This window comes from Panthera uncia, chromosome B4, assembly GCF_023721935.1.
Source record: "Panthera uncia isolate 11264 chromosome B4, Puncia_PCG_1.0, whole genome shotgun sequence".
NCBI classification, from domain to species: domain Eukaryota; kingdom Metazoa; phylum Chordata; class Mammalia; order Carnivora; family Felidae; genus Panthera; species Panthera uncia.
Window position 1 is genome coordinate 134,286,413 of NC_064809.1, and position 21,813 is coordinate 134,308,225.

Consider the following 21,813-nt stretch of genomic DNA (forward strand, 5'->3'; position numbering starts at 1 on the left):
ACTCCGGCGAGCGCCGCGCGGTTCCCAAGCAACCGGGTTGTTTACGTTTCCGAGGAGAGCGGGGCTTGGAGAGGTCGCACGAGGACTGAAAGCTTGCGGAGCCGGCTCGATTCGCACCCGCCCGGCCTCCTAGGGAGCCAGCCTGGCTTAGGCTGCAGCTTGTTTTATTGTGGTTGTCTTTCCTTTTTCATCTCGTTTGTCTTAAAACCCCCTCAGAGTTTCTTCGCGATTTCCAGCCATGGAGATAGCGCAGCCCAGAGACCTGGAGCGGTACTTAAGCCTGGCCAAGAGGACGCATGGGGAGCTGTGCCGGCAGAAACGGATCTTCAACGCCAGGAACAGGATCATCGGGGTGAGGACCTCTACCCGGTGGGAATGGGGAGGGGGGCGGGCAGCGAGGGGCGGGCGGCGGAGACCAGGGATGAGCCCTTGCAGCGAAGCTGCTGATCCAAGCACGGCCGCAAAGGGCACCAGCTCGTCGTGTTAACTGCCGAAGAGGGGGAAGCCCTTCGCAGACACCTACCCTCTCACTTGCAGGACAGGCAAACTGAGTCCTGCAGCAGGGACGGAGCTTGTCTGCAGTGAGTGGCTAGTCAGAGACCGGAAGGCGGGTCTCGTTTCTCTGAGCCGGATTTTCTGCACCACCGGGGGTTCCTTCCAGTCTATTCATTTGACACATGCCAGCGAGTTACTGTTTTGTGGCACGCCCCAGCTGGGCCCAGGAAATGAGGAATATGGCAATCCCTGCCTGACCTTGCAGAGTTCATGGCCCGATGGACTCTGGCGTTAAAACGGTCACATTAGCAAACCGTAAGAGACTCTTAAATACAGAAGACAGGGCCGCCTAGGTGGCTCTTCGGTTGAGCCTCGCACTTCGGCTCAGGTCATGATCTCACAGTTTGTGGGTTCGAGCCCCGCATTGGGCTCTGTGCTGACAGCTCAGAGCCTGGAGCCTGCTTCAGATTCTGTGTCTCCCTCACTCTCTGCCCCTCCCCCACTCACGCTCTGTCTGTCTCTCTCTCTCAAAAATAAACACTAAAAAATTATAAATACAGAAAACAAACCGGAGGTTGGGGGGGGGGGGGCAGGGCGGAGCTGGGCTACATGGGTGATGAGCCTTCAGGAGGAGTGCACTTGGGATCAGCACTGGGTGTTGTATGTAAGTTATAAATTACTGGGTTCTATTCCTGAAACCGATACTGCGCTGTATGTTAACTGACTTGAATTCGCGTAAATAAATAAATAACATACTCTAAAAAAAATTAACTATATTACAAAAACCAAAAATGGTCCACTGCTCACAGCAGTGGAATCAGGGCTGTGAGGGAGGGGAGCATGGGGTGTCAGGGGTGCACAGACTGAGACTGGGAGAGGACATCAGTGCTTCCTAGAGGAGGAATTGTTCTGTTCTGCAGATATCTATCAACTAAGAGAAAGGGAGAAGGAAGCTCTGGGGACAGGCTGAAAAGGTATGAAAAGAACTGATGTGTACCTAAGACAACTAGTTAACAGTGGAACAAGGCTTAAAAAAAGATCAGTAGGATTGTTATCAACCGACTAAAATGATCTGGCTGTAACTCCTCCCCCTTTGTTTTCCATTTCCAGGGAGACACAGACGCCTGGGATGCTCAGGTTCATGACCAGAAGATTAAAGAAGCAACCGAAAAAGCTAGACATGAAACTTTTGGTGAGCATCTCTCGAAGCCTAGCTAGCAGTCTGGGGCTGTATAACTCTAGACTCCGGTCCTCATTGCTTCAAAAGTGTAAAAGCTTGTCATTTTCACACTCTTCGTCCTTTTAAAATTTCACCATTGTTTGTGCTCAGTTAACTTAATGTGCTGATTCTTTCTCTCTTGAAAGGAAAACAGCTATTGAATTCTATGGGGGGGTGTAGGAAATGTATTGTGAGGGTAAATGTACATTGTTCTCGGGAACATAAACCCGAGAACATAACCCCGAGAACATAAAATTTTATGTTTATTTTTGAGAGAAAGAGAGAGTGTGTGCGAGCCGGGGGGACACAGAGAGAGACACACACACGCAGGATCCCAAGCAGGCTCCACTCTCTGAGCTGTCAGCACAGAGCCCGATGCGGGGCTGGAACTCACAAACTGTGAGATCATGACCTGAGCCGAAGTTCGGACGCTTAACCGACTGATGCGCCCAGGCGTCCCTGTTCTCAGTTTTCTTTAAAAACCGGACATGAAAACCCTTAAACACACACACCATCCTCTGCCAAAAAGTTTCAGACCTTCTCCTGGGGACAGCTGCTTGCACCAGAGGACATAGGGACACTCTTGGTTCACACTGGCTGTGGTGACTCAGAGCAAGATAAGATACTGTCAGAGCTCTGAGATAATTCCAAACAGGGGCACCTGGGTGGCTCAGTAGGTTAAGTGTCTGATTCTTGATTTTGACTCAGGTCACGATCTCATGGTTCATGGGATAGAGCCCTGAGTGGGGCTCCTTGCTGAGTGTGGGGCCTGCTTAAGATTATCTCTCCCTCTCTGCCCCTGCCCCACCTGCGCGCGAGCTCTCTCTTACAAAATAATAAACATTTTTTTAAAAATTCCAAATAGAATTCACTTTCCCACATCAGGTGCAACAGGTCCAGCTTATTTCTTCTTAAAGCACTATAAGGATTTTTTAAATAGAAAGAAGCAGGATGCAAAATTGTATATACCATGGGCTATCCATTAAATGTTAAAATATATAAAAAGAAATAAGCTTAGAAAAAGACAGAAAGGAAATAGACCAAAATGTCAGCAGTGGTGATGTTGGAATGATGGAATACAAGGGAAATTTATTTTTTTCTTTGTACCATTCTCTAGTTCCTAAGCAGTTTACCTTTGTCATGTTTAAAAATAATTCAAACCTGGGGCACCTAGGTGGCTCAGTCGGTTAAGCATGGGACTCTTGATTTTGGCTCAGGTCATGATCTCACAGTTTGTGGGATCGAGCCCCACATTGGGCTCCTCACTGGGCGTGGGGCCTGCTTGAGAATCTCCCTCTCTCTCTTTCTCTCTCTCTCTCTCTCTCTCTCTTTCTCCCCCCCCCCGCCCTTTTCCCGCTCGCACACTCTAAATAAATAAATAAATAAATAAACAAACTTGAACAAAATAATTCTTACAAGATAAATAAAACTTACAACAATGATAGGACAGACACATATGTACCTATTCTTGGCCCATTATTTTCTTTGGTTGTTTGGTTTTGTAAACTGATTTGTAGGTACTCTTTGTATATTCAGAATACTAATTTTGGGGCGCCTGGGTGGCTCAGTCAGTTAAGTGTCCAACTTCAGCTCAGATCATGATCTTGTGGTTTGTGAGTTCGAGCCCCGCGTTGAGCTCTGTGCTGACAGCTCGGAGCCTGGAGCCTGCTTCAGATTCTGTGTCTCCCTCTCTGTCTGCCCCTCCCCCGCTTACTCGCTCGCTTGCTCTCTCTCTCTCTTTCAAAAATAAACATTAAAAAATTTTTTTAAAATACTGATTCTTTAATGGTTGTGGTACTATTTTGAAGGCTTATATTACTTTTAGAATCACTAGAAATTATTTTTTAAGGCGGATTCAAATTTATTTTTTCTCTGAACGTTAATCTCATGGGTGGGTATGCTATGTCTCTTCTAGCTGCTGAAATGAGGCAAAATGACAAAATCACATGCATATTAGAAGGCCGAGAAAGGAGAGATAGGAAAAGCCTCTGTAAAGCCATCCATGATTTCCAGCAGACCTTCCAGAAGCCAGAAACTCGCCGTGAATTTGACCTATCTGACCCCCTAGCCCTTAGGAAAGATCTCCCAGCCAGGCAGTCAGATAACGATATTCGGAATACAGTATCGGGAATGCAGAAATTCATGGGAGAGGATTTAAACTTCCACGAGAGGAAGAAATTCCAGGAGGAACAAAACCGAGAATGGTCCTTACAACAGCAGAGGGAACGGGAGAGTGCCCGTGCCCACCAAAGATGTGCAGGTAATGAAGCCAAAAGGGACAAACCGGTCTCAATACTTTCTCCGACCAATCAAACCCGTGGGTTTCCCCCTGCTTTGTTTGGTGTTTCACGTCCTACCACTGTGCTGTGTTGGCCGCCAGGGAAAGAGCCTGTGTTCCAGGATGTAAACGTCTTCATTTCTGAGCTTGCAACTCTGTGCTCCCGCCGGGCTCCAGCCAGGTGCAGGTGAAAAATCCACCTGCACCTGGATGGGGGTTGGGGGGTAGGGTGCGCCTAGGGCTCAGGGGTCACATGTCCTCACCAGGACCCTCCAGGCCCAGGGAACCTCTCTGGCAAAGCCTCCAAGACCTGGAACAACCTCCATCCCTGAGGCAGTTGCAACAAGTCCAGTAAACTCTGCCTGCACTAAGGTGACCGGTGTTTTCTTTTTTTTTGTTTTAAAAAAAAAATTTTTTTTTTGGTAATTTTTATTTAGTTTTGAGAGAAAGAGTGCGAGTGGGGGAGGAACGGAGAGAGAGGGAGACACAGAACCTGAAACGGGCTCCAGGCTCCCAACTGGCAGCAACAAAGCCTGATGCGGGGCTCGAGCTCACGAACGGCGAGATCATGACCTGAGCCGAGGTCGGACGCCTAACCGACGGAGCCACCCGGGCGCCCCAAGGTGACTGCCAAGCTGCTGCATCCGAGCTCCGTTTTCAGGCGGCTCCTCCGTCCGCGGCCTGTGCCAGAGCTGGTCATCTCTTCCTCCTGGAAATACTTCCTCCGCCAGCTTCCAGGACCCGCTCTCATCGAGGCTCCCCTCCCCCGGCCCCCTGGTTGGTTTCTCCTCCCCTTCCCAACCAACCTCCGGGTGTTGTTGCTTACCAGTGCCCTCTGCGCCCCGCCTGCCTCAACCACACTTGGTCTCTTGGCGCTCTCAACTCGTGTCGTGGGTTTAGATACCACCGATAGGCCATCATTCCCCCAAACGTACCCTTCCAGCCTGGATTCTTCCCTGATTCTCAGCCCACACGTCCTGTCACCTCTGGACGTTTATCTGCTCTTGGGTGTCTAACGAACTTATCAGAGTCAACACAAGACACCCTGGCCTGCCCCCCGTGAACCGCCACCCCTGTCAATGGGAACTCCATTGTTCCAGTTGCTCAAGCCCCAACCCCAAGGCGTCTTGACTCCTTCCTTGGTCTCAAATGCCATGTCCAGTCCAGCAGCAAATCACCCCAAATCACAACCGCCTCTCTCCACCTCCACTCTTACCCCTCTGGGCTAAGCTGTCAGCATCTCTCAGCGCGATTTTTGCAATCGCCTGCAGGTGGTCTCCGTGCTTCTGCCCTTGGCCCTCTATAGTTGCTTCTCAACCCAGTGACCAGGATGATCCTGCTAAAAATTAAGCTAGATCTTTTGCGCACACCCTTCCAATAGCTTCTCATTTTACTCAGAATAAGCACCAGATTCATCTCAAGGACCGGGAAGGTTTTCGTAGTCTGGAATGATCCCCTACCATGCTGCCTTTCATTCATTTCATTCTCGCCACACTGGCTTCCTCACTCAGAATGTTAAGTGTGTCAGGCTCACTTCTGCCTCAGGGCCTTTGCACCTACTGTTTCCTCTGCCTGGAAACATTTCCCCATATATCTGCATGGCTTGCCCCTTATCCTTCTTTGGGTCTTTGATGAAATGCCATCTTACCAGAGAGGTCTCTCCCCTGACCACTATTTTAAATTGCAACCCCATACCCTCCCCCATGCCCATACTCTGTATCCCTTTCCTTGCTGTATTTTTCTGCAAAGCCCCATCACTGACATACTGTGTGGTTATGTATTTGTCATCCCTCTCCCCAGCATCCTATCCCAGGCTCGTTGAAGGCAGGAGATTTGCTCTGTCTTATTCACTGCTCTGTCTTTCGTTCTCGGCACATAGATATCTGTTGAACAGTGCATCCGTAGGACTTTCAAGATCTCAGCCACCTCCCAGGCTCTCCACATGTCCATCTCTGGCTAAAAGACTTTGTCTCAGCCTCGGACTTAGTCCTTGAACTGCCCCCTGGACATCTCCCTGGACTTGGTCCTTGAACTGCCCTCTGGACATCTCCCTGGAATTGGTCTTTGAACTGCCCCCTGGACATCTCCCTGGACTTGGTCCTTGAACTGCCCCCTGGACATCTCCCTGAACTTGGTCTTTGAACTGCCCCCTGGACATCTCCCTGGACTTAGTCCTTGAACTGCCCTCTGGACATCTCCCTGGACTTGGTCTTTGAACTGCCCTCTGGACATCTCCCTGGACTTGGTCCTTGAACTGCCCCCTGGACATCTCCCTGGACTTGGTCTTTGAACTGCCCTCTGGACATCTCCCTGGACTTGGTCTTTGAACTGCCCTCTGGACATCTCCCTGAACTTGGTCTTTGAACTGCCCTCTGGACATCTCCCCAGGCACTTCAGAACAGCCTGGAGAGTAACCCTGAACTTCCCTCTGGCTCTGCTCCTCCCCCCACCATCCTCCCCTCCATCAATGACACCTCCTTCCTAGTCAAGTCACAAACCCAGGAGTCCTCCTTGAGCCACCCTTGTTCTCAGGCCATCCTCAATTCCTGTCCTTCCACCTCCTGCATGTATCTTGAATGGCCCGCTTCTCCCATCCCTGCTGTCACCACAGTGATACCAGTCACCACCTTTTTTTTTTTTTTTTAATCACCTGGAGGGACCACACCAAGGGCTTTCTAATAGTCCTTCATGTTCTTTCTTGTCCTTTCTGGTCTCTTCTCAACATAGCAGTCAGAGTGCTGATTTTTAAACAATGTCACCCCTACTCCCTCCATCCCAGCTTAAAACCCTCCAATGGCTTCCCTCTTACCTCTGGAACAAAATGCAAAATCCTCTGTAGCCTACAGGGCCCTGCGTGCTGGGCCACTGCTCAGCCCCTGTGTCACTTTGTGCCCCCTACCCCACTCACTGTGTTCCAGCCACTTGGCTTCCTTTCACTTCTGGGTGCCGACAGATCCTTGCTCACGTCAGACCTGTTGCACCTGCTCTCCACCCAGCTTCTTGTCCTTCCAGACCTCAGCTCCAAGGTCACTTCCTCCCAGAGAAGCACTCTTCCTCTCTTCCTCCCCATCCCCGTCTGCCTGAGCCAGATATTCCCAGCGTGTCCCCTCCCAGGACACTTTCCCCCTACAGCACTTCCGCAGTGTGCATTCATAGATCTCTTTCGGGGTTCATCTGTTTATGACCTGGCTCATCGCCCAGACAGTAAGTTCGCCAAAGGCAGGAAGAACCCTTTCTGTCTTGCCCGTCACTACACACTTTGTGCCCTGCAAAGGGCACAGTCCTGTGTGTACCTCCTCGTGGCGCTGTGTCAACTGAAAGGATGAATGAAGGAGGGGAAGACAGATGAAGCTCAAGTGGAACGGAGGCCCCTGCCTCACGGCTGGAGTTTGCTCTTGTGTTTGCACATCAGGAGGATGCCATGGGACACAAACACCACGTGAAGGACCTTTGGATCGGTGGCTTTTTTTTTTTTTTTTTTTTTTTTAAAGTAACAACCCTGCAGTGTAGGAGTTGTCCTGCTTCCCAGATGAGGGCTGGAGGCTCGGAAAGGTTGGGTAATAGTTCAGGTTTGCAGAGCTAGGGAGTGTCTGGGCTGGGATAGGAGCCTGCTCTTATCTGAGTCCAGATCTTTACCTTTTGTTGTTTGGATGTTCCACGTTAACCTCTTCTGATGCTGCTGCTGCTCATTGGCCTGGAAAAGTCCTAGTGTCACTGCATGAATATCTCCCCACTCTGACACCCCTCCTCTGCGGAGCCCCGTCTGGTCCCCACAGCAGAGCTCTCTTGTCCATTGTAAGAAGATGGATGAGGGCCCCAGCCCAGGACCACAGCAGACATCACCAATCCCCAGCAGAATTTACCCATCCCCAGCAGACATCACCAATCGCCAGCAGACCTTACTGATCCCCGGTAGTGATGCTGACCCTTGGGGCCTGCACCCAAGAGCTCTACCTGAATCACCTCATCTAAGTGTCCCAGCAGCCTTCAGCATCCCCTCTCTCTGGGTGAGGGCAGGATAAGAAGAGACGCGTGGCTGGACACTCCACAGGGTGCTCTGCGCACCTGGGAAGGAGCTCTGGGTGGGCAAGCGAGGTGTGACTGCGTTTCGCTTCCTTTCAGAGGACCTCTACTTCAAGACAAGGCTGCAGTTTGATGAAACGGCCAAGCATTTACAGAGTCTGGAAAGTGCCACCAGAAAGGCGGTTTGTGCAGCTGTGAAAGAATTCAACAGGAACCAGGTAGCTCCCGGGACGCCCCAGTCTCCCCGTCCCAAGTCCCAAGCTCAGCCCTTCACCGGCTCACACCACACAATCCACATGGCCCTCCCGGGGGCTGCCCTGGTACAGATTGAGTGCGCCCCCTCCCCTGCTCCTGAGCTTGGGAGCCTGGGGATGGGGGGGGGGGGCGCGGTGGGCTTGTCTAAACTCTGCAAACCTCAGATTCTTCTCTAACACCGAGGACAGTGACATCTACCTAAACGGCCATCCAGCACTGCTCTGGCATCCTGTCTTGGTCTCACTTCTTTGTCACCTCTCAGAGCTCATCCTCATCAAGACCAGGTCCTGGCACTCACTAAGGGCAACAATCATCATGTTGATGATCGGGGCTCCTGACGCCTCCCTCCTCTCTACACTCTGCGGGACCTCCTCCCAAACTCTCCACCTCCGGCCTTTTGCTCCGCCCGGTCCCTCACTGGCCTTGCTTCAAGCTCTCTATTCCTCCAGTTAATCGGCTCCAGACTTCTTTACAAATGCAGTTCTACTTCCTGGGTGGGATGGGGGCCGCCCTGGATTCATTTATCCGGTGAACCGGTTGCCCAGAACTGTGGTCTGTGGAGTAGGGCAGGCGGGACGATGAGCTGGAGAGCAGGAAGGGATAGAACTCTGCTCCAGTGTTTTTGCAGCCTGGCCGTGTTTAACTCCCATGTGTGCATGTGTATGTATTATGAAGCACTGTTCATGTGTGGTCTAATGGTATCACGCTGTGAGATAAATATATTGGAGACACAAGCTCAAAAATGTCCTGCTGGTGGGACATTTATGTAATCAAAACCTCCCGGAGAGGCGGGACCAGAGACCAAAGAGAATGTTGGTTTTCAGCGGGGCAGGGGGTGGGGGGTGGGGCGGTGGGGCGGGGACCGAGGAGGACAAACTGCCAGGGATGGGGGCAGACCAAGGGCAGACCGAGGCACCAGCCGGCAGACCGAAGGCCATCTTAGACATCCTCTGGTCCTTGCCTTGTGTGCAGACGATGCCCAAGAGGAGAGGTCACCTGCTCCAGGGCCCGCAGAGAATTCATGGTAGATAGGGCTTTTGTGTACTGTGTGCTGGGTACTCTGTGCCGTGAGCTGGGTGCTGTGAGCTGGGTGCTGGATGCTGTGTGCTGGGTGCTGGGTTCTGTGCACTGTGTGCTGTGAGCTGGGTATTGTGTATTGGGTGCTGTGTGCCGTGTGCTGGGTGCTTGGTGCTGTGTGCCGTATACTGTGTGCTGTGAGCTGTGTGCCGTGTACTGTGTGCTGGGTGCTGGGTGCTGTGTACTGGGTGCTGGATTCTGTGTACTGTGTGCTGTGAGCTGAGTGCTGTGTACTGGGTGCCGGGTGCCGGGTGCCGTGTGCTGGGTGCTTGGTGCTGGATGCTGTGTACTGTGTGCCGGGTGCTATATGCCATGTACTGTGTGCTGCGTACTGGGTGCCGGGTGCTGGGTGCCGGGCGCCGGGTGCTGTGCATTGCGGCCGCTCTTCCGGCCATTCATTTAGTCGCTCGCTCATTGGCTCAGCGGATCATTTAGCGAGCGCTCCCGCTGGGGGACCGCCCTTGGCCTTCTCGGAAACCGTGTCGCCGCACTCGCCGACGCTCTCACTCGGCAACCTCCGCGGCGAGCGCCTGCACCGCGCCAGCCCTCTCGGGTCCCCCAGCTCCGCGCGTGCGCGAGCTGCCAGGCCACGCCCCCAGGCCACGCCCCCCGCGCCCGGGGAAGCCGCCGTCGGCTTTTGCGGCTCTGCTCCTGGGTGGAAACAGGCCGGAGCATCCAGGCAGACGGCCAGGTAACCGTCCTCCGGAGCCACTTGCGGGCGGGCCGGTCCGGCTCCGCAGAGGAGGCCGGCACTGGAGGGTGTCCCCCTGGGAGAAGAGGGCTGCTCCCCCAGGAGAACGTGTCCTGTCCCTCCCCCCACCCCCCGAACCCCCACCTCATCCTGCCAGGACAGTCACCTCTGCTCACACTTCACGGGCCCGAGGAAGCCACGTGGCCACGAGCGCTCTAAGCAGGTGGGGAAGTACGGCTGCGCCACCTTGCAGGAGGAGCTGGGGAGATAGTTTGTGACCAGCGGCAATGACTGTCACACGTGCTCGTGAGGTCGTCGTGGGATTAAACGAGTTAATACACGCAGCGTGTTGGCCCGTTTAGCGCACTGTCGTCCAACTACCTTCCCCGGCCAGAGGGGTATGATTAGTCGATAAACAAGGAATTAATTGTTTAATTAATTAACTCAGTGCGTGAGTCCGGGCTCGTCCCACCGCAAAGCCCGTGCTGCCGTGACGCCGTCGAGCTGGCCTTTCGTGAGCGCGCGCGGCGTGCGGGCACCTTGCCCAGTGTCCTGTTTACTGCTAGAGAGAACGGGTAACACCGAGCCGAGAACTGGCTGCAGCCCAGAGAGGGGGCGTGACTTGCTCTGGTCACATGGCCAGGGCCCTGTCCCTCCACTCCTCACCCTCCCCGGAGCAGGGATCTGACCCGGAATCTGTCTGTCCCCGGGGCCCGTGGCAGGCGTGCATCGAGAGCATTTTCACCTTTGAGGGGTCACCGCCGTTGTGAATCACTCTGGCGGGTGTTCTCTGCGGCCTGCGGCCGCCCAAGGGGACCAGGGCCACTGGGAGGGGCACGCAGCCCTGCCCTGGGGGAGATGGCGGCCTAACCTGGGAAGGCCGCTCCCCGCTTCGACAAATCAGTGCAGAGGGGGGCTCCCTCAGCCCAGCCCTCGCGCCCCCCGTCACCCAGGCAGCCAGGGTCCAAGGGCCTCCCCGCGCCTGCGCGCCTGCCCACTCTCCGCCCCCGCCCCACCTGTCCCAGGCGCACTTTACCATTGTCTTCCTTCAAGAGACCCCAGTGAGATGCGCCAGCCTTGCCTCAGTCCCCACGGGGTCACCCAGGGCATCTTCCTCACTGTCCGTCCTCCCCTGTGCAGGCCACCGAGTCAGTGGAAAGGAAGACTCGGGAGAAAAAACAAGAACAAGAAGACGACTTGGCCGAGATCTCCAACCTGCTGCGTGGGGACCTGCTCTCTGAGAACCCGCAGCAGGCAGCCAGCTCCTTCGGGCCCCACCGCGTGGTCCCCGACCGCTGGAAGGGCATGACCCGGGAGCAGCTGGAGCAGATCCGTCTGGTTCAGAAGCAGCAAATCCAGGAGAAGCTGGTACCTGCCCGCCCATCCCCCACCCCAGCCCCCAGCCCCCAGCCCCCAGCCGCAGACCTGTACCACCCGCTGCCTTCCTGCAGCCGTCTAGTTCTCACCACTGCTGTACTTGTCCCTAGAAGCAGCTCTCAAGGGGTTTACGTTTGGGGAGGTAGGGAGATATGTACTGGGGTGGAAGTAAGTCTGGGCCAAGGGGATGAAAGGTGCTGAGTTTGAGAAGGGTCCCCAGGGGACTGGGAAGTGACATTGGAACAAAGACCTGAAGGAGGGGAGGGAGTGCACCACGCGAGTATTGCAAATATTGCAAATATCGGAGGAAGGACCACCAGGGGATGAACTGCAAGGACAAGGCATTGAGGCAGGAGTAGAGAAGAGCAGGGAGCCTGGTGGGCTGTGGAGGAATGAGGGGGGAGGGAGAGGAAGAGGTCTGGGAGGGGGAAGGTCAAGGTCCTGGCAGCCCATGGGGAAGAGCTTTTCTGTGATGGAGATGAGGAGCACCGGAGGGTTTTGAGAGGAGTGACACGTGTGGCAGGATCCCTCTTGCTGCTGTTTCGAGAAAAGGCTCTATTGGGGTGGGGGGGGGGGGATGGGAGGAGAGGGCCTGTTACGGAGGCTGTTGCAGCGGTCAAGGTGAGAGATGATGTTGGCTGGTCCAGGGCCCTGGCAGCCAGGGTGCTGAGAAATGGTCAGATTCTGGATCTATTTTGAAAGTAGAGTGAGCAGCATTGGTTGAAGGGTTGGGTGGGGCATATGAGACCCAGAGGAGTTAAGGATTACTCCAGGCCTTGTGGCCTGGGCAATGAGATAGATGGAGTTGGCATTTACAGAGATAGGAAGAGGGCGAGAGGAGCAGGTTGATAGGGGAATGGAAGTCACAAGCGCAATTTTGGAAATGATATGTGTGCAGTGTGCATTACACATCTGTATCTGTTAGGATTCCATGCCTGAGCATGGCAGAAAACCCTAACTAACAGCATCTTAAATGAAACAGAACTTTATCTCTGGCATATAGACATCACATGGCAACTCCAGGGTCACTGACTAACATTCTGCCATCCTTGGCAACTGGCTCCCACCTCCTAGTACATTGTGGCTGCTTGAGCCCCAGCCCTCACATGCATAGTCCATCTAGCAGGGAAAGGAATGAGGAAGAACACTCTAAGGACATTTCTCGGAAGTTTCACAGGACACTTCCACTTAAATTCCACTGGATAACAGTTAGTCACAAGGTTGCCCCTAACTGGGAAATGTAGTGTTTATTTCAGGCGGCAAGGTAGCCGGCAATGGTTTTATTGAGGAAGACAGAAAAATGGCTACCGGGAGGCAAGTAACATTTTCTGCCACAACCTAAAGCCAGTAGGCAGTTGGATACATAGTCGGGAGTTCAGAACAAGGTCTGGAGACATAAGCATAGAGGCATGGCCACACAGAGAGTATTTAAAGCAGCGAACCTGGCTAAGGTCACGCAGGGAATGAGTGAAGACAGGGAGAAGGGGACTAAGGACTGAATCATGGGACAACCCCCACCCCCACCTTCATTTATAGAGAGCGAGGGGGGCTGAGAAGGAGCAGCCAAAGAGGGAGGAGGGACCCAGCAAGGGGAGCCCCCAGGCCAAACCCTGTGGCTGGGCTGCTGGCTGAACCCAGGATCCAGGGGGCAGTCACTGGGGACTCTATCAGGAGCATCTTTGGAGGAGGCGTGGGGGGGACAGAAAGGTAACAGGCAGGAAGGAAGTGAGACCCACCGATGCGGACACCGCTTTCAAAGTGTTTTGCTGAAAAAGGTGCAGAGAAATGGGGTGGTAGCTGGTGGGGACAGGCGTTTGTTTTTTCTGATTATGGAAATAACAGCACATGTGTTATGCCACGAGGGCGACGCAGTAGAGAGGGGGAAATTGATGTCAGAGGGGACTTGCTGGAGCCCGTGTCCCCAGCAGGAGAACAAGGCCCTGGGAGCACTAGTTGAAGCTTGGGGTGGGTGGGAACTCAGGCTGATCGTCCTTGGCCGTGGGGGTGGGCTTCACTTCTGGAACCCCTATTTTCTGGGGAAACAGGAAGGGAGGTCAGCAGCCGAGGATGAGGGGGTCAGGTTGGGGGTTCGAGGACTGAGAATGGTCATTAGGAGAGCTGGAAAAGAATGGCCTAGGAGAAAGGGGAGGGATGGCCAGGCAGAGCCAGGGCTGGAGGTCATGCACTTGAAGTGTCCTCAGTGAGTGCAATCAGATGACGTTCCCCGGCCACGCTTAGCTGTACAGACCTGCCCGGCATGTCTGACCCAAGTGAGAATTTCGAGGGCACCGAGGGCATCTGCACCAGGGGGTGTCAGCCATGGACGCCGGGCTGAACGAGGAGGGAAATGAAGTCACAGGAGAGCCAGGACAGTAGAAAGCGCGCAGTCAGTGGATGGCAGGTCCTGGGGTGGGGCGAGGACTCGAAAAACCGGGCTGCTGGAGAGAGGGTAGAAGAGGCAGATCAGAATAGTGGTGGACCGGACACTTGAGGGTGACACTAGGGAGGCTGACATCCTTGGTAATGACAAGGTGGGGGCAGATGTTCTCAAAGTGGGGGTCTCTGGACCGGCAACATCGGCATTGCCTAGGAACTTGGGAGAAATGCAGATTCTCAGGCCCCACCCCAGACCTTCTGAACCAGAAATCCTGGGGCAGACCCACAGTCTGGGGCCAGGAAAGCCCCCCAGGGGTTCTTCTGATGCCCACTGGAGTTCAAGGATCACTGGTGGGCTGGGCCCAGGGGGTGACAGCTGATAGGCTGGCACTAGGTCTTTGGAGAGGAGGGGGGATCACGGAGAAGGCAGGAAGAAGGAAGTTCTCAGGCCTGCAAGGGTGGACGGGCTGCCCCAGGGTCAGCAGATGACCACCCCAGGTGGGGTGCTGGCAGGTGCCACGGTCAGTGTGAGCTTCTGAGCAGGCAGGTACTGGGGGAGGGGCAGCGGCCTGGCTCAGGAAAGGGGGGGGTAGAAGAGCTCCCCTGCTGGCTCTCGTCCAGGCGCACAGGGTCAACAGTGTGGGAGGGAAAACAGCCCCTGCGTGAGAGGGGACAGCCGGGGGCAGGCAGGGAAGTAGCCCAAGGTGGGAAGAGCCCCGAGGTTGGCAGGGAATGTGGGTTGCCCTTGCCAGGCCCTGCTCTGTCCTTCACTCCTACAATTCAGCCCAACTGTCTGGCAAGGAGGGACGGCCACCTGTCCTCAGAGCAGCATTTTTATCTGATTTTCAATCTTCGTAGAAAATTAAGACCGAAAAGCGCAAAGGGGAAAAAAAGCCTAGACCAGGCCTCACCGCTCAGAAATCCGCCTGCCCCCTTCCGCACCCCTGTATGCCCTCCAGAGCACTTCCCCCCTCTGCATGGAGACAGTTTGGAAAATTGAGGTCAGACAAAGAATAGGTAGGCTGTCTGTCTCTTAGTTCAGGGCAAGCAGGTCCCCATGGCACTCCGTATTCTTTTTTTTTCCCCAAGTTTATTTATCTTGAGAGAGAGAGAAAGAGAAAGTGAGCGAGCAGGGGCAGAGAGGGGGAGAGAGAGAATCCCAAGCAGGCTCTGTACTGTCAGCTCGGAGCCCAACTCCGGGCTCGGACCCACAAACCCTGAGATCGTGACCTGAGCTGAAATCAAGAGTCAAACATTTAACCGACTGAGCCCCCCAGGGCGCTCCAGCATCCTGTATTCTTTTAAAAAATTTTTTAAACATTTATTCATTTTTGAGAGAGTGTGAGCAGGGGAGGGGCAGAGAGAGAGGGAGACACAGAATCCCAAGCAGGTTCCAGGCTCTGAGCTGTCAGCACAGAGCCCGACGCGGGGCTCGAACCCACGAACTGTGAGATCATGACCTGAGCTGAAGTCAGACGCTCAACCGACTGAGCCCCCCAGGCGCCCCAGCATCCTGTATTTCTTGACGAAAACACCTTGTGTTATGACTCAGGGCAGCTGTGAGTAGCCTCACTTTACAGGTGAGGAAACTGAGGCTCAGACAGGCAAAATGACTTGCACTGTAGGTGGCAGAACCGGGCACCAGTTCTGGGTGGTCCTGGGTGGGGGGCCGGGCCCTCTGCCAGCCCGTCTGCACCCAGTGGCTGGCAGGCCCAGGTCGGGGGTGGGGGTGGGGGTGGGGGTGGGGGGGGCTGGGGGGGGGGGGAGGGGGTGGGCACCGCTGAACACTCTACTTCTGCTCATCGGGTGAGCGGAAGCCCTGCCCTAAAGCCCACGGAAGGGAAGGAGGTGTGTTCATCTTCAGACCCGGTGCTTCCTTTTGCAGGAGAAGGCTGAGCTGACCAATAATTCAGACTCAGGACGGCCGGTAGAACAGCTCACGTTTCTGGGAGCGACCCCTTCCCTCCGCATTGATGGGGTTTCCTCTTCTAGGGCTCAGTGGTTTTTATAGAGGGGGCTGGAAGCCGATGAGGAGTTAGCTGAGATGCAGAAATTCACCCCCAAGGCCTTGAGCCCGCTGGCCTTGGGTGGGGCTGCCGCTTCAGTAGGTTCTAGAAGCCACCAGGTGATCCCCGTGTTCAGCAGTGCGCCCCACTGGCAGCGTCCGGGTAGGAGGGCCCACGGAGCCCTGGGCTGGCAGCTGGCGCTGGTCTCCTCTGATGCCCTGCATGATGTTGCTCACCTGCCTGCCCCCTCTCTGAGCCTCAGTTTCCCCATCTGTGAAATGAGAGGCCGATTCTCCCGGGCGATCCCCTGGATCTCTTCCTGGGGGAGGCGGGGCGGTGGTGGTGAGTCGCCTCTCCCCCCTCCAGCGGCTTCGGGAAGAAGAGTGCCAGCGAGACAGGGACTGGGACCGGCAGAGGGTGCAGAGGGCTCGCTCCACTCTGCTCCTAGAGCGGCAGCAGAAACGCCAGCAGCGGGACCTACGCCGGGCACTGGACTGCGCCAACCTCAGCCTGGCCAAGGAGCAGCGCTCGCAGTGAGGGCCTGGGCCAAGGGGCAGGGGCAGGGGGAGGGGTGACGGTCGAGCAGGTGGGGCCGACGGGGGGCACCGGAGCCGAGATCCCGCCGAGTCGTGGGGATGGTCAGGCAGGCAGCGCGGGCCCACCTCCCCGAGTCTTTCCCACGCAAGGGCCCCAGGCCCCGGCTGTGTATCTCACCAAAGCCCCCTCGCAGCAGTGACTTGGGCTCGGGCACAGCCTCTGGGTAGAGAATTCAAGCAGAAGGGAGAGAGGGGCTGAAAGCCACAAGCCGGAAATTAAGTGCTTGGAAACCACTGGTGCCAGCACAGGCCAGGAGACCCTCCGTGGGAGGCGCGCATGTGGGCATAGCGCCCCCCAGCGGCTCAGACATGGGTGCGGGTCGTGGGGTACACCCAGGGCCCTGGGAGCCCCAGGGGAGGGCTCTGAGTGGGCCTGGGGGAGTCAGAAGGCTTTTCTGAGGAGGTTGCTTGGCATAGACATCGGGAGGTGGCCGGGGGGGTGGGGGGCAGAGGGACAGGAAGAGAGTCTTAAGCAGGCTTCATGCCCAGCACGGGGGGGGACGCAGGGGGGAGGGACCGTGCCAGCTGCTGCAGTTGCCAAGGGCAAGCTGGAGTCTCTTCCTCACACAGACAGACCCCACACATAGTTCAGAGTGCCAGCGACAGAAAACGTCTAATGCAGATCCGTAGGTGAACTTGGTAAAAAACAAAACAAAACAAAAAACACAGTATTGGGGCACCTGGGTGGCTCAGTCGGTTAAGCATCCGACTCTTAACTTCAGCTCGGGTCATGATCCCATAGTCATGAGATCGAGCCCTGGGTTGGGCTCTGTGCTGGGCATGAAGCCTGCTTAAGACTCTCTTCCTGTCCCTCTGCCCCTCACCACCCTCTCTGAAATCCCCCCAACCCCACACCAAACCCCACATTACTTATTGACTTAGTTATTTGTGTATCCATCAAGCTCTTGGCTTGAACTCAGAAGAGACCCACCAGTATTTTCTCTAATCAGGTGTCTATTTCCTGGCGGGTCCATTGCTGGCTGGTCACTTCCGCTGGGGGCCCCAGAGGAGCAGTAGAGATGATCCCACAGAATGGAATGAACAGATGTCTTTACAGCCACGTCCACAGAGATCTAATTCTAAGACCTCTGCAGACTATGCCGGTGCCAGTACCCAATGTAACCGCAGGGCAATGATAAAACACATCCCTCCCTCACCCTTGAGCTCCTCGGGCTGGAATGTATTCCGTATCCCGGGGCTAACACACGGGTAAAAAGTCTGTGGCCTTCTTCCTACATATTAAAAAAAATAGATTCCTTAGGAAACCAGGCATTTGCTGATTTTTTTTTCCCCCTTGTTTTATTTTCAGGAAAAAATATATGGAAGAAGTCTGTACAAATCAACCCACTGAAGATTATTTCACGCAATTTAATACAGGAGGTCGATAGTGAAAAAGACACGGTCCTTGTCTTCTGAATTGTTCATGCATAAAACGCAGCAGCCTTTTGAAGAGTCGCATTTATTACAAAGAAATACACCCCGTGTTTCAGGAGTGACTTTCGACTCTGCTTTTTCACGGCGGGCAAACCGTGTTAATCCCCTCCCCTGTGTGTGTACGAGGTTTCTGTTCAGCTCTGCCCCGAAAGTGTGTTCCCAGAGCAGCCGTGGGGGCTGTACAGGGATGGCGTAGACGTGGCCCTGCCAGGACCATCCCAGAGAGAGTGGCATCCGAGGGGGCCTGTGTGTCACCGGCACCCCGGGTCCAGCTGCCATGAAAGCTAACGGGAGCACTCACTATATGCAAGGCATTTAGAACAATTTGACCCTCGGGGCGGCTAGTGGAGGGTGGGTATCTTTATTACTCATCTGCTCTGGGAGAGGAGCCTGAGATACAGACACGTTAAGTGTCTTGCTCAAGGTCACGTGGACAGGCAGTGACGGGCCTGGGGTTGAAGCCAGGGCGTCCGGCTCTCCTGGTTCTGGTAACAGAGACCCCAAAACAAGAGTGGCTTCAGCAAAGCAGTTTACGTCTCGCTCCCGGAGCAGCCCTCCGTCACTTCTCTGCCAGCTCCCGTCCTGTGGTCCAGGGATGCTGCTCTGTGTCATTGGGCCACAAGGGAGCCAAGGGGGCAGTCCTGGCCCTCGAGGACGAGCCACGGACAACGTACGCTTCACCTCCGTTCACATCATATCGGCCAGAAACCGGCTCACGAACCGTGAGATCATGACCCGAGCTGAAATCAAGAGTCTGACGCTTAACCGACTGAGCCAGCCAGGTGCCCCAAATTTCCCCTTTTTGTAAGGGTACCGGTCGTATTGGATTAGGTCCCACCCCAGTGACCTTATCTTCACTAATTACATCTACAATAACCTTATTTCCAAATAAGGTCACGGCTGAAATACTGGAGGTGAGGACTCTAACATATCTTTCTGAGGGTGGGGGGCGGGGCACACAATTCAACCCATAACAGGGGGAACGCAGGGGACACCTGGTCCCATTGCCTCCCAGGATGATCCAATTCGGAACGTTGCTGGCCAGGCTGAACAAGCCACACTTTGAGGGAGGGTACGGGTGATGGAGGAGAGACGCCCCACCCAGACGGTCAGTCCTGCCGCGTTTGGGCAGGGAGATAAAGTGAGAAATGGGAGGTAATGTCTGTCCATCCGCTGCACACTGAGTGCTCTTCGAGGCCCTGTGCCAGGGTCCCCCACAGCCCGGCAGGGGTGCTGATGAAGGAGATCCTTGCAAAGGAGTGCAGGGTGAGTCGTACGGGGGCCGGCGGGCACAGGCGAGTAAGGGAGAGAGAGAGCTCTTGGAGCCCACTGCAGCCATCAATAACACGTCGGTATGACTGGGATCATGGCCCTAGTGTGGAGAAGCTTGCTTTAAGCGCTGAATTTTGCATCATTTTATGGAAAATATTCCAAGGGGAAGACCCGGTTTGGAAACCTTGGGCGCTTGTTTGCTTTACGTGCACCCTCTGCTGGTGACCGGAAGTATGACACGTTCCCCGTGGTTCTCAAGTGGGCAAGTGACCCCAGTGATTGAAGGACCAGCCAGGCCAGGCGCCGGACAGGTTCCTGCCACAGCCCTGACACCTCCAGGTGTGACGATCGACCTCCCGCCAGGAGAAAGCAGGAGAAGGGAGCTCAAGACTTGGCCCTGGCGCCGGGCATCTCCATCACTCTGCTCTGAACGGCCCCGTACGGTTTTACACACACAGACACACACCCTCCGGAGGGTTTGGCTTTGCTTTGTCTCACTTTTCCTCAACATCTTATTATAAAAATTTTCAAACCTACAGAAGAAAGCCAGAATTGCACAGTATACACCCAGGCACCACTAACCTAGACCCTGCAGTTAAGATTTTGGTCTACTTGCTTCCTTTATTATCTCCTCGCAGACTGGCTTTAAAAATTCCAGTTAGAGGCGCCTGGGGGGCTCAGTCGGTTAAGCGTCTGACTTCTGCTCAGGTCGTAAGCTCACGGCTCGTGAGTTCGAGCCCCGCATCGGGCTCTGTGCTGACAGCTCGGAGCCTGGATGGAGCCCGCTTCGGGTTCTGTGTCTCCCTCTCTCTCTGCCGTAGAGTGTCATCAGTGATCAAAAGAAACGAGCTATCAAGCCACCAAAAGATGTGGAGGAAACTTTGGTGCACATTACCGGGTGAAAGAAGCCAATCCGAAAAGGCTACGTAATGAGTGATTGTAACTATATGACATTCTGGAGAAGACAAAACCGGTAAGATGATCAGTGGTTGCCAGGGAGTCGCGGGGAGGGAGGAATGGGCGGGAGGAGCACAGAGGATTTTGAGGGCAGTGAAACTACTCTGCATCATACTGTAATGCTGGATACAGGTGGTCATATATTTGTTCAGACCCATATAATGTACAGCTGTGGCCTAAATGAGCAACATACGTTTGTGGAAGGAGCAAAGAGTGCGTCGCGCTCCAGTTTGTGGCTTCCCCTCACTTCCTGTACCATTAGCGATGCCGCGTGCCCACGCCACCTGTTGCCAAGCACTCTACCAAGTGCACTCCTTCCGCACACCTCAGTTCTCCGCGACAGTTCTCACCAGTCAGGATTATTGCTCCCATTTGCCGCAGATGAAGTCACCGAGGTGGAGAATTTCCGCTTCCAACGGAATGATCCATATGGCGGGTCGAGCGTCCCGAAAATATTTGTCCGCCACAACTCCACTAGATCTTGGATTAATTACAGCAGGGATTTTTGTCTGCATTGCTGAACTCACAAGGGAGTAAATGAAACCGTCAAAGTCATTCATACGCATAAGAATGAACGGTGGATTGAGACCAAAACAGTGAACGTTAATAAGGAATAGAAACTGGGGCTGCCCTGGTGGCAAAGGATGATAGCAGGAATCCAGAGTTTGGGGGGTTAATAATTAGGTGAAAAATAAGAGGCCCTCATGAAGGGGGAGTATCCAAAACTGAGACCTCTGCACTAATCTGGGACCTTGGAAGGTGGCTATGCCCTTGATAAAAGGGGGGGGGGGGATAGAAAGAGACTGTGGAAAGCAATGAGTCTTCACCCTGGTTATGGGATAATGATGGTGGTGGTGATGCTGATGGTGATGGGAATGATGGTGACGTTGATGGTGATGGGGTTGATAGTGATGATGATATGATGGTGGTGATGATGGTGATGGTGATGGTGGTGATGGTGGTGATGGGGATGATGATGGTGGTGATGCTGATGGTGATGGGGATGATGGTGATGGTGGTGATGGTGGTGATGGGGATGACGATGGTGGTGATGCTGATGGTGGTGATGGTGATGGTGATGGGGATGATGGTGATGGTGGTGATGGTGGTGATGGGGATGATGATGGTGGTGATGCTGATGGTGGTGATGTTGATGGTGATGGGGATGATGGTGATGGGGATGATGGTGATGGTGATATGACGGTGGTGATGGTAGTGATAATGGTGATGACGATGGGGATGATGATAATGATGATGATGGCGGTGATGGTGATGGGGATGATGGTGATGGTGATATGATGGTGGTGATGGTAGTGATAATGGTGATGACGATGGGGATGATGATGATGATGATGATGGCGGTGATGAGGTTGAGAATTGCAGTCCTTGAGAATTCACACCCATATGCCCACTCTCGTATAGCTCCAGAGTTTCCGTTTTTCAAAGAGGTGAGAGAAATCCCCAGCAGAAAAATTAAACCTAAGTGTTCTCAGATTAATTTTACCTCCATGGAACCTAGTAGGGGCTAACATAAATAATCTCAGGACAAAAGCAGTCCCAATTTAGACTCCTCAGGGTTCTCCCAGATTGAACTCAACCAAAGACAAGCTCTCACAAGCAGAAAACATGCAAGCAAGGAAGTCACCATGAGTAACTATCTGTAGAAACCACCATTCAGATTTGGATCTCCCTAGGACTTTAGACAATGAAATTATCGAATATAAGTATTTTTATTTATTTATTTATTTATTTATTTT

General features: G+C 54.2%; 1 protein-coding gene across 2 annotated transcripts; it reads left to right on the plus strand.

Moving 5' to 3' along the window:
- Nucleotides 1-66: 66 nt before the first annotated feature.
- On the plus strand, nt 67-17,889 carry RIBC2 (RIB43A domain with coiled-coils 2). Of its 2 annotated transcripts, XM_049626512.1 has the most exons (7): nt 67-352; nt 1,606-1,687; nt 3,630-3,974; nt 8,115-8,233; nt 11,179-11,406; nt 16,164-16,330; nt 17,703-17,889. In XM_049626512.1, exons 1-7 carry the CDS (start codon nt 239-241, stop codon nt 17,779-17,781), a joined length of 1,134 nt encoding a protein of 377 aa, XP_049482469.1. In that variant the 5' UTR covers nt 67-238; the 3' UTR covers nt 17,782-17,889. The 2 variants fall into 2 exon arrangements, with proteins under 2 accessions (XP_049482469.1, XP_049482470.1); XM_049626513.1 differs by lacking the exon at nt 16,164-16,330.
- Nucleotides 17,890-21,813: the final 3,924 nt, after the last annotated feature.

Excerpts from the sequence above, each read along its gene's own strand:
- RIBC2 (XM_049626512.1), top strand. The coding sequence starts at position 239 with ATGGAGATAGCGCAGCCCAGAGACCTGGAGCGGTACTTAAGCCTGGCC. Across the intron at positions 1,688-3,629 it reads AGCTAGACATGAAACTTTTG|CTGCTGAAATGAGGCAAAAT; the intron begins GTGAGCATCTCT and ends TGTCTCTTCTAG. Across the intron at positions 16,331-17,702 it reads GCCAAGGAGCAGCGCTCGCA|GAAAAAATATATGGAAGAAG; the intron begins GTGAGGGCCTGG and ends TTTTATTTTCAG.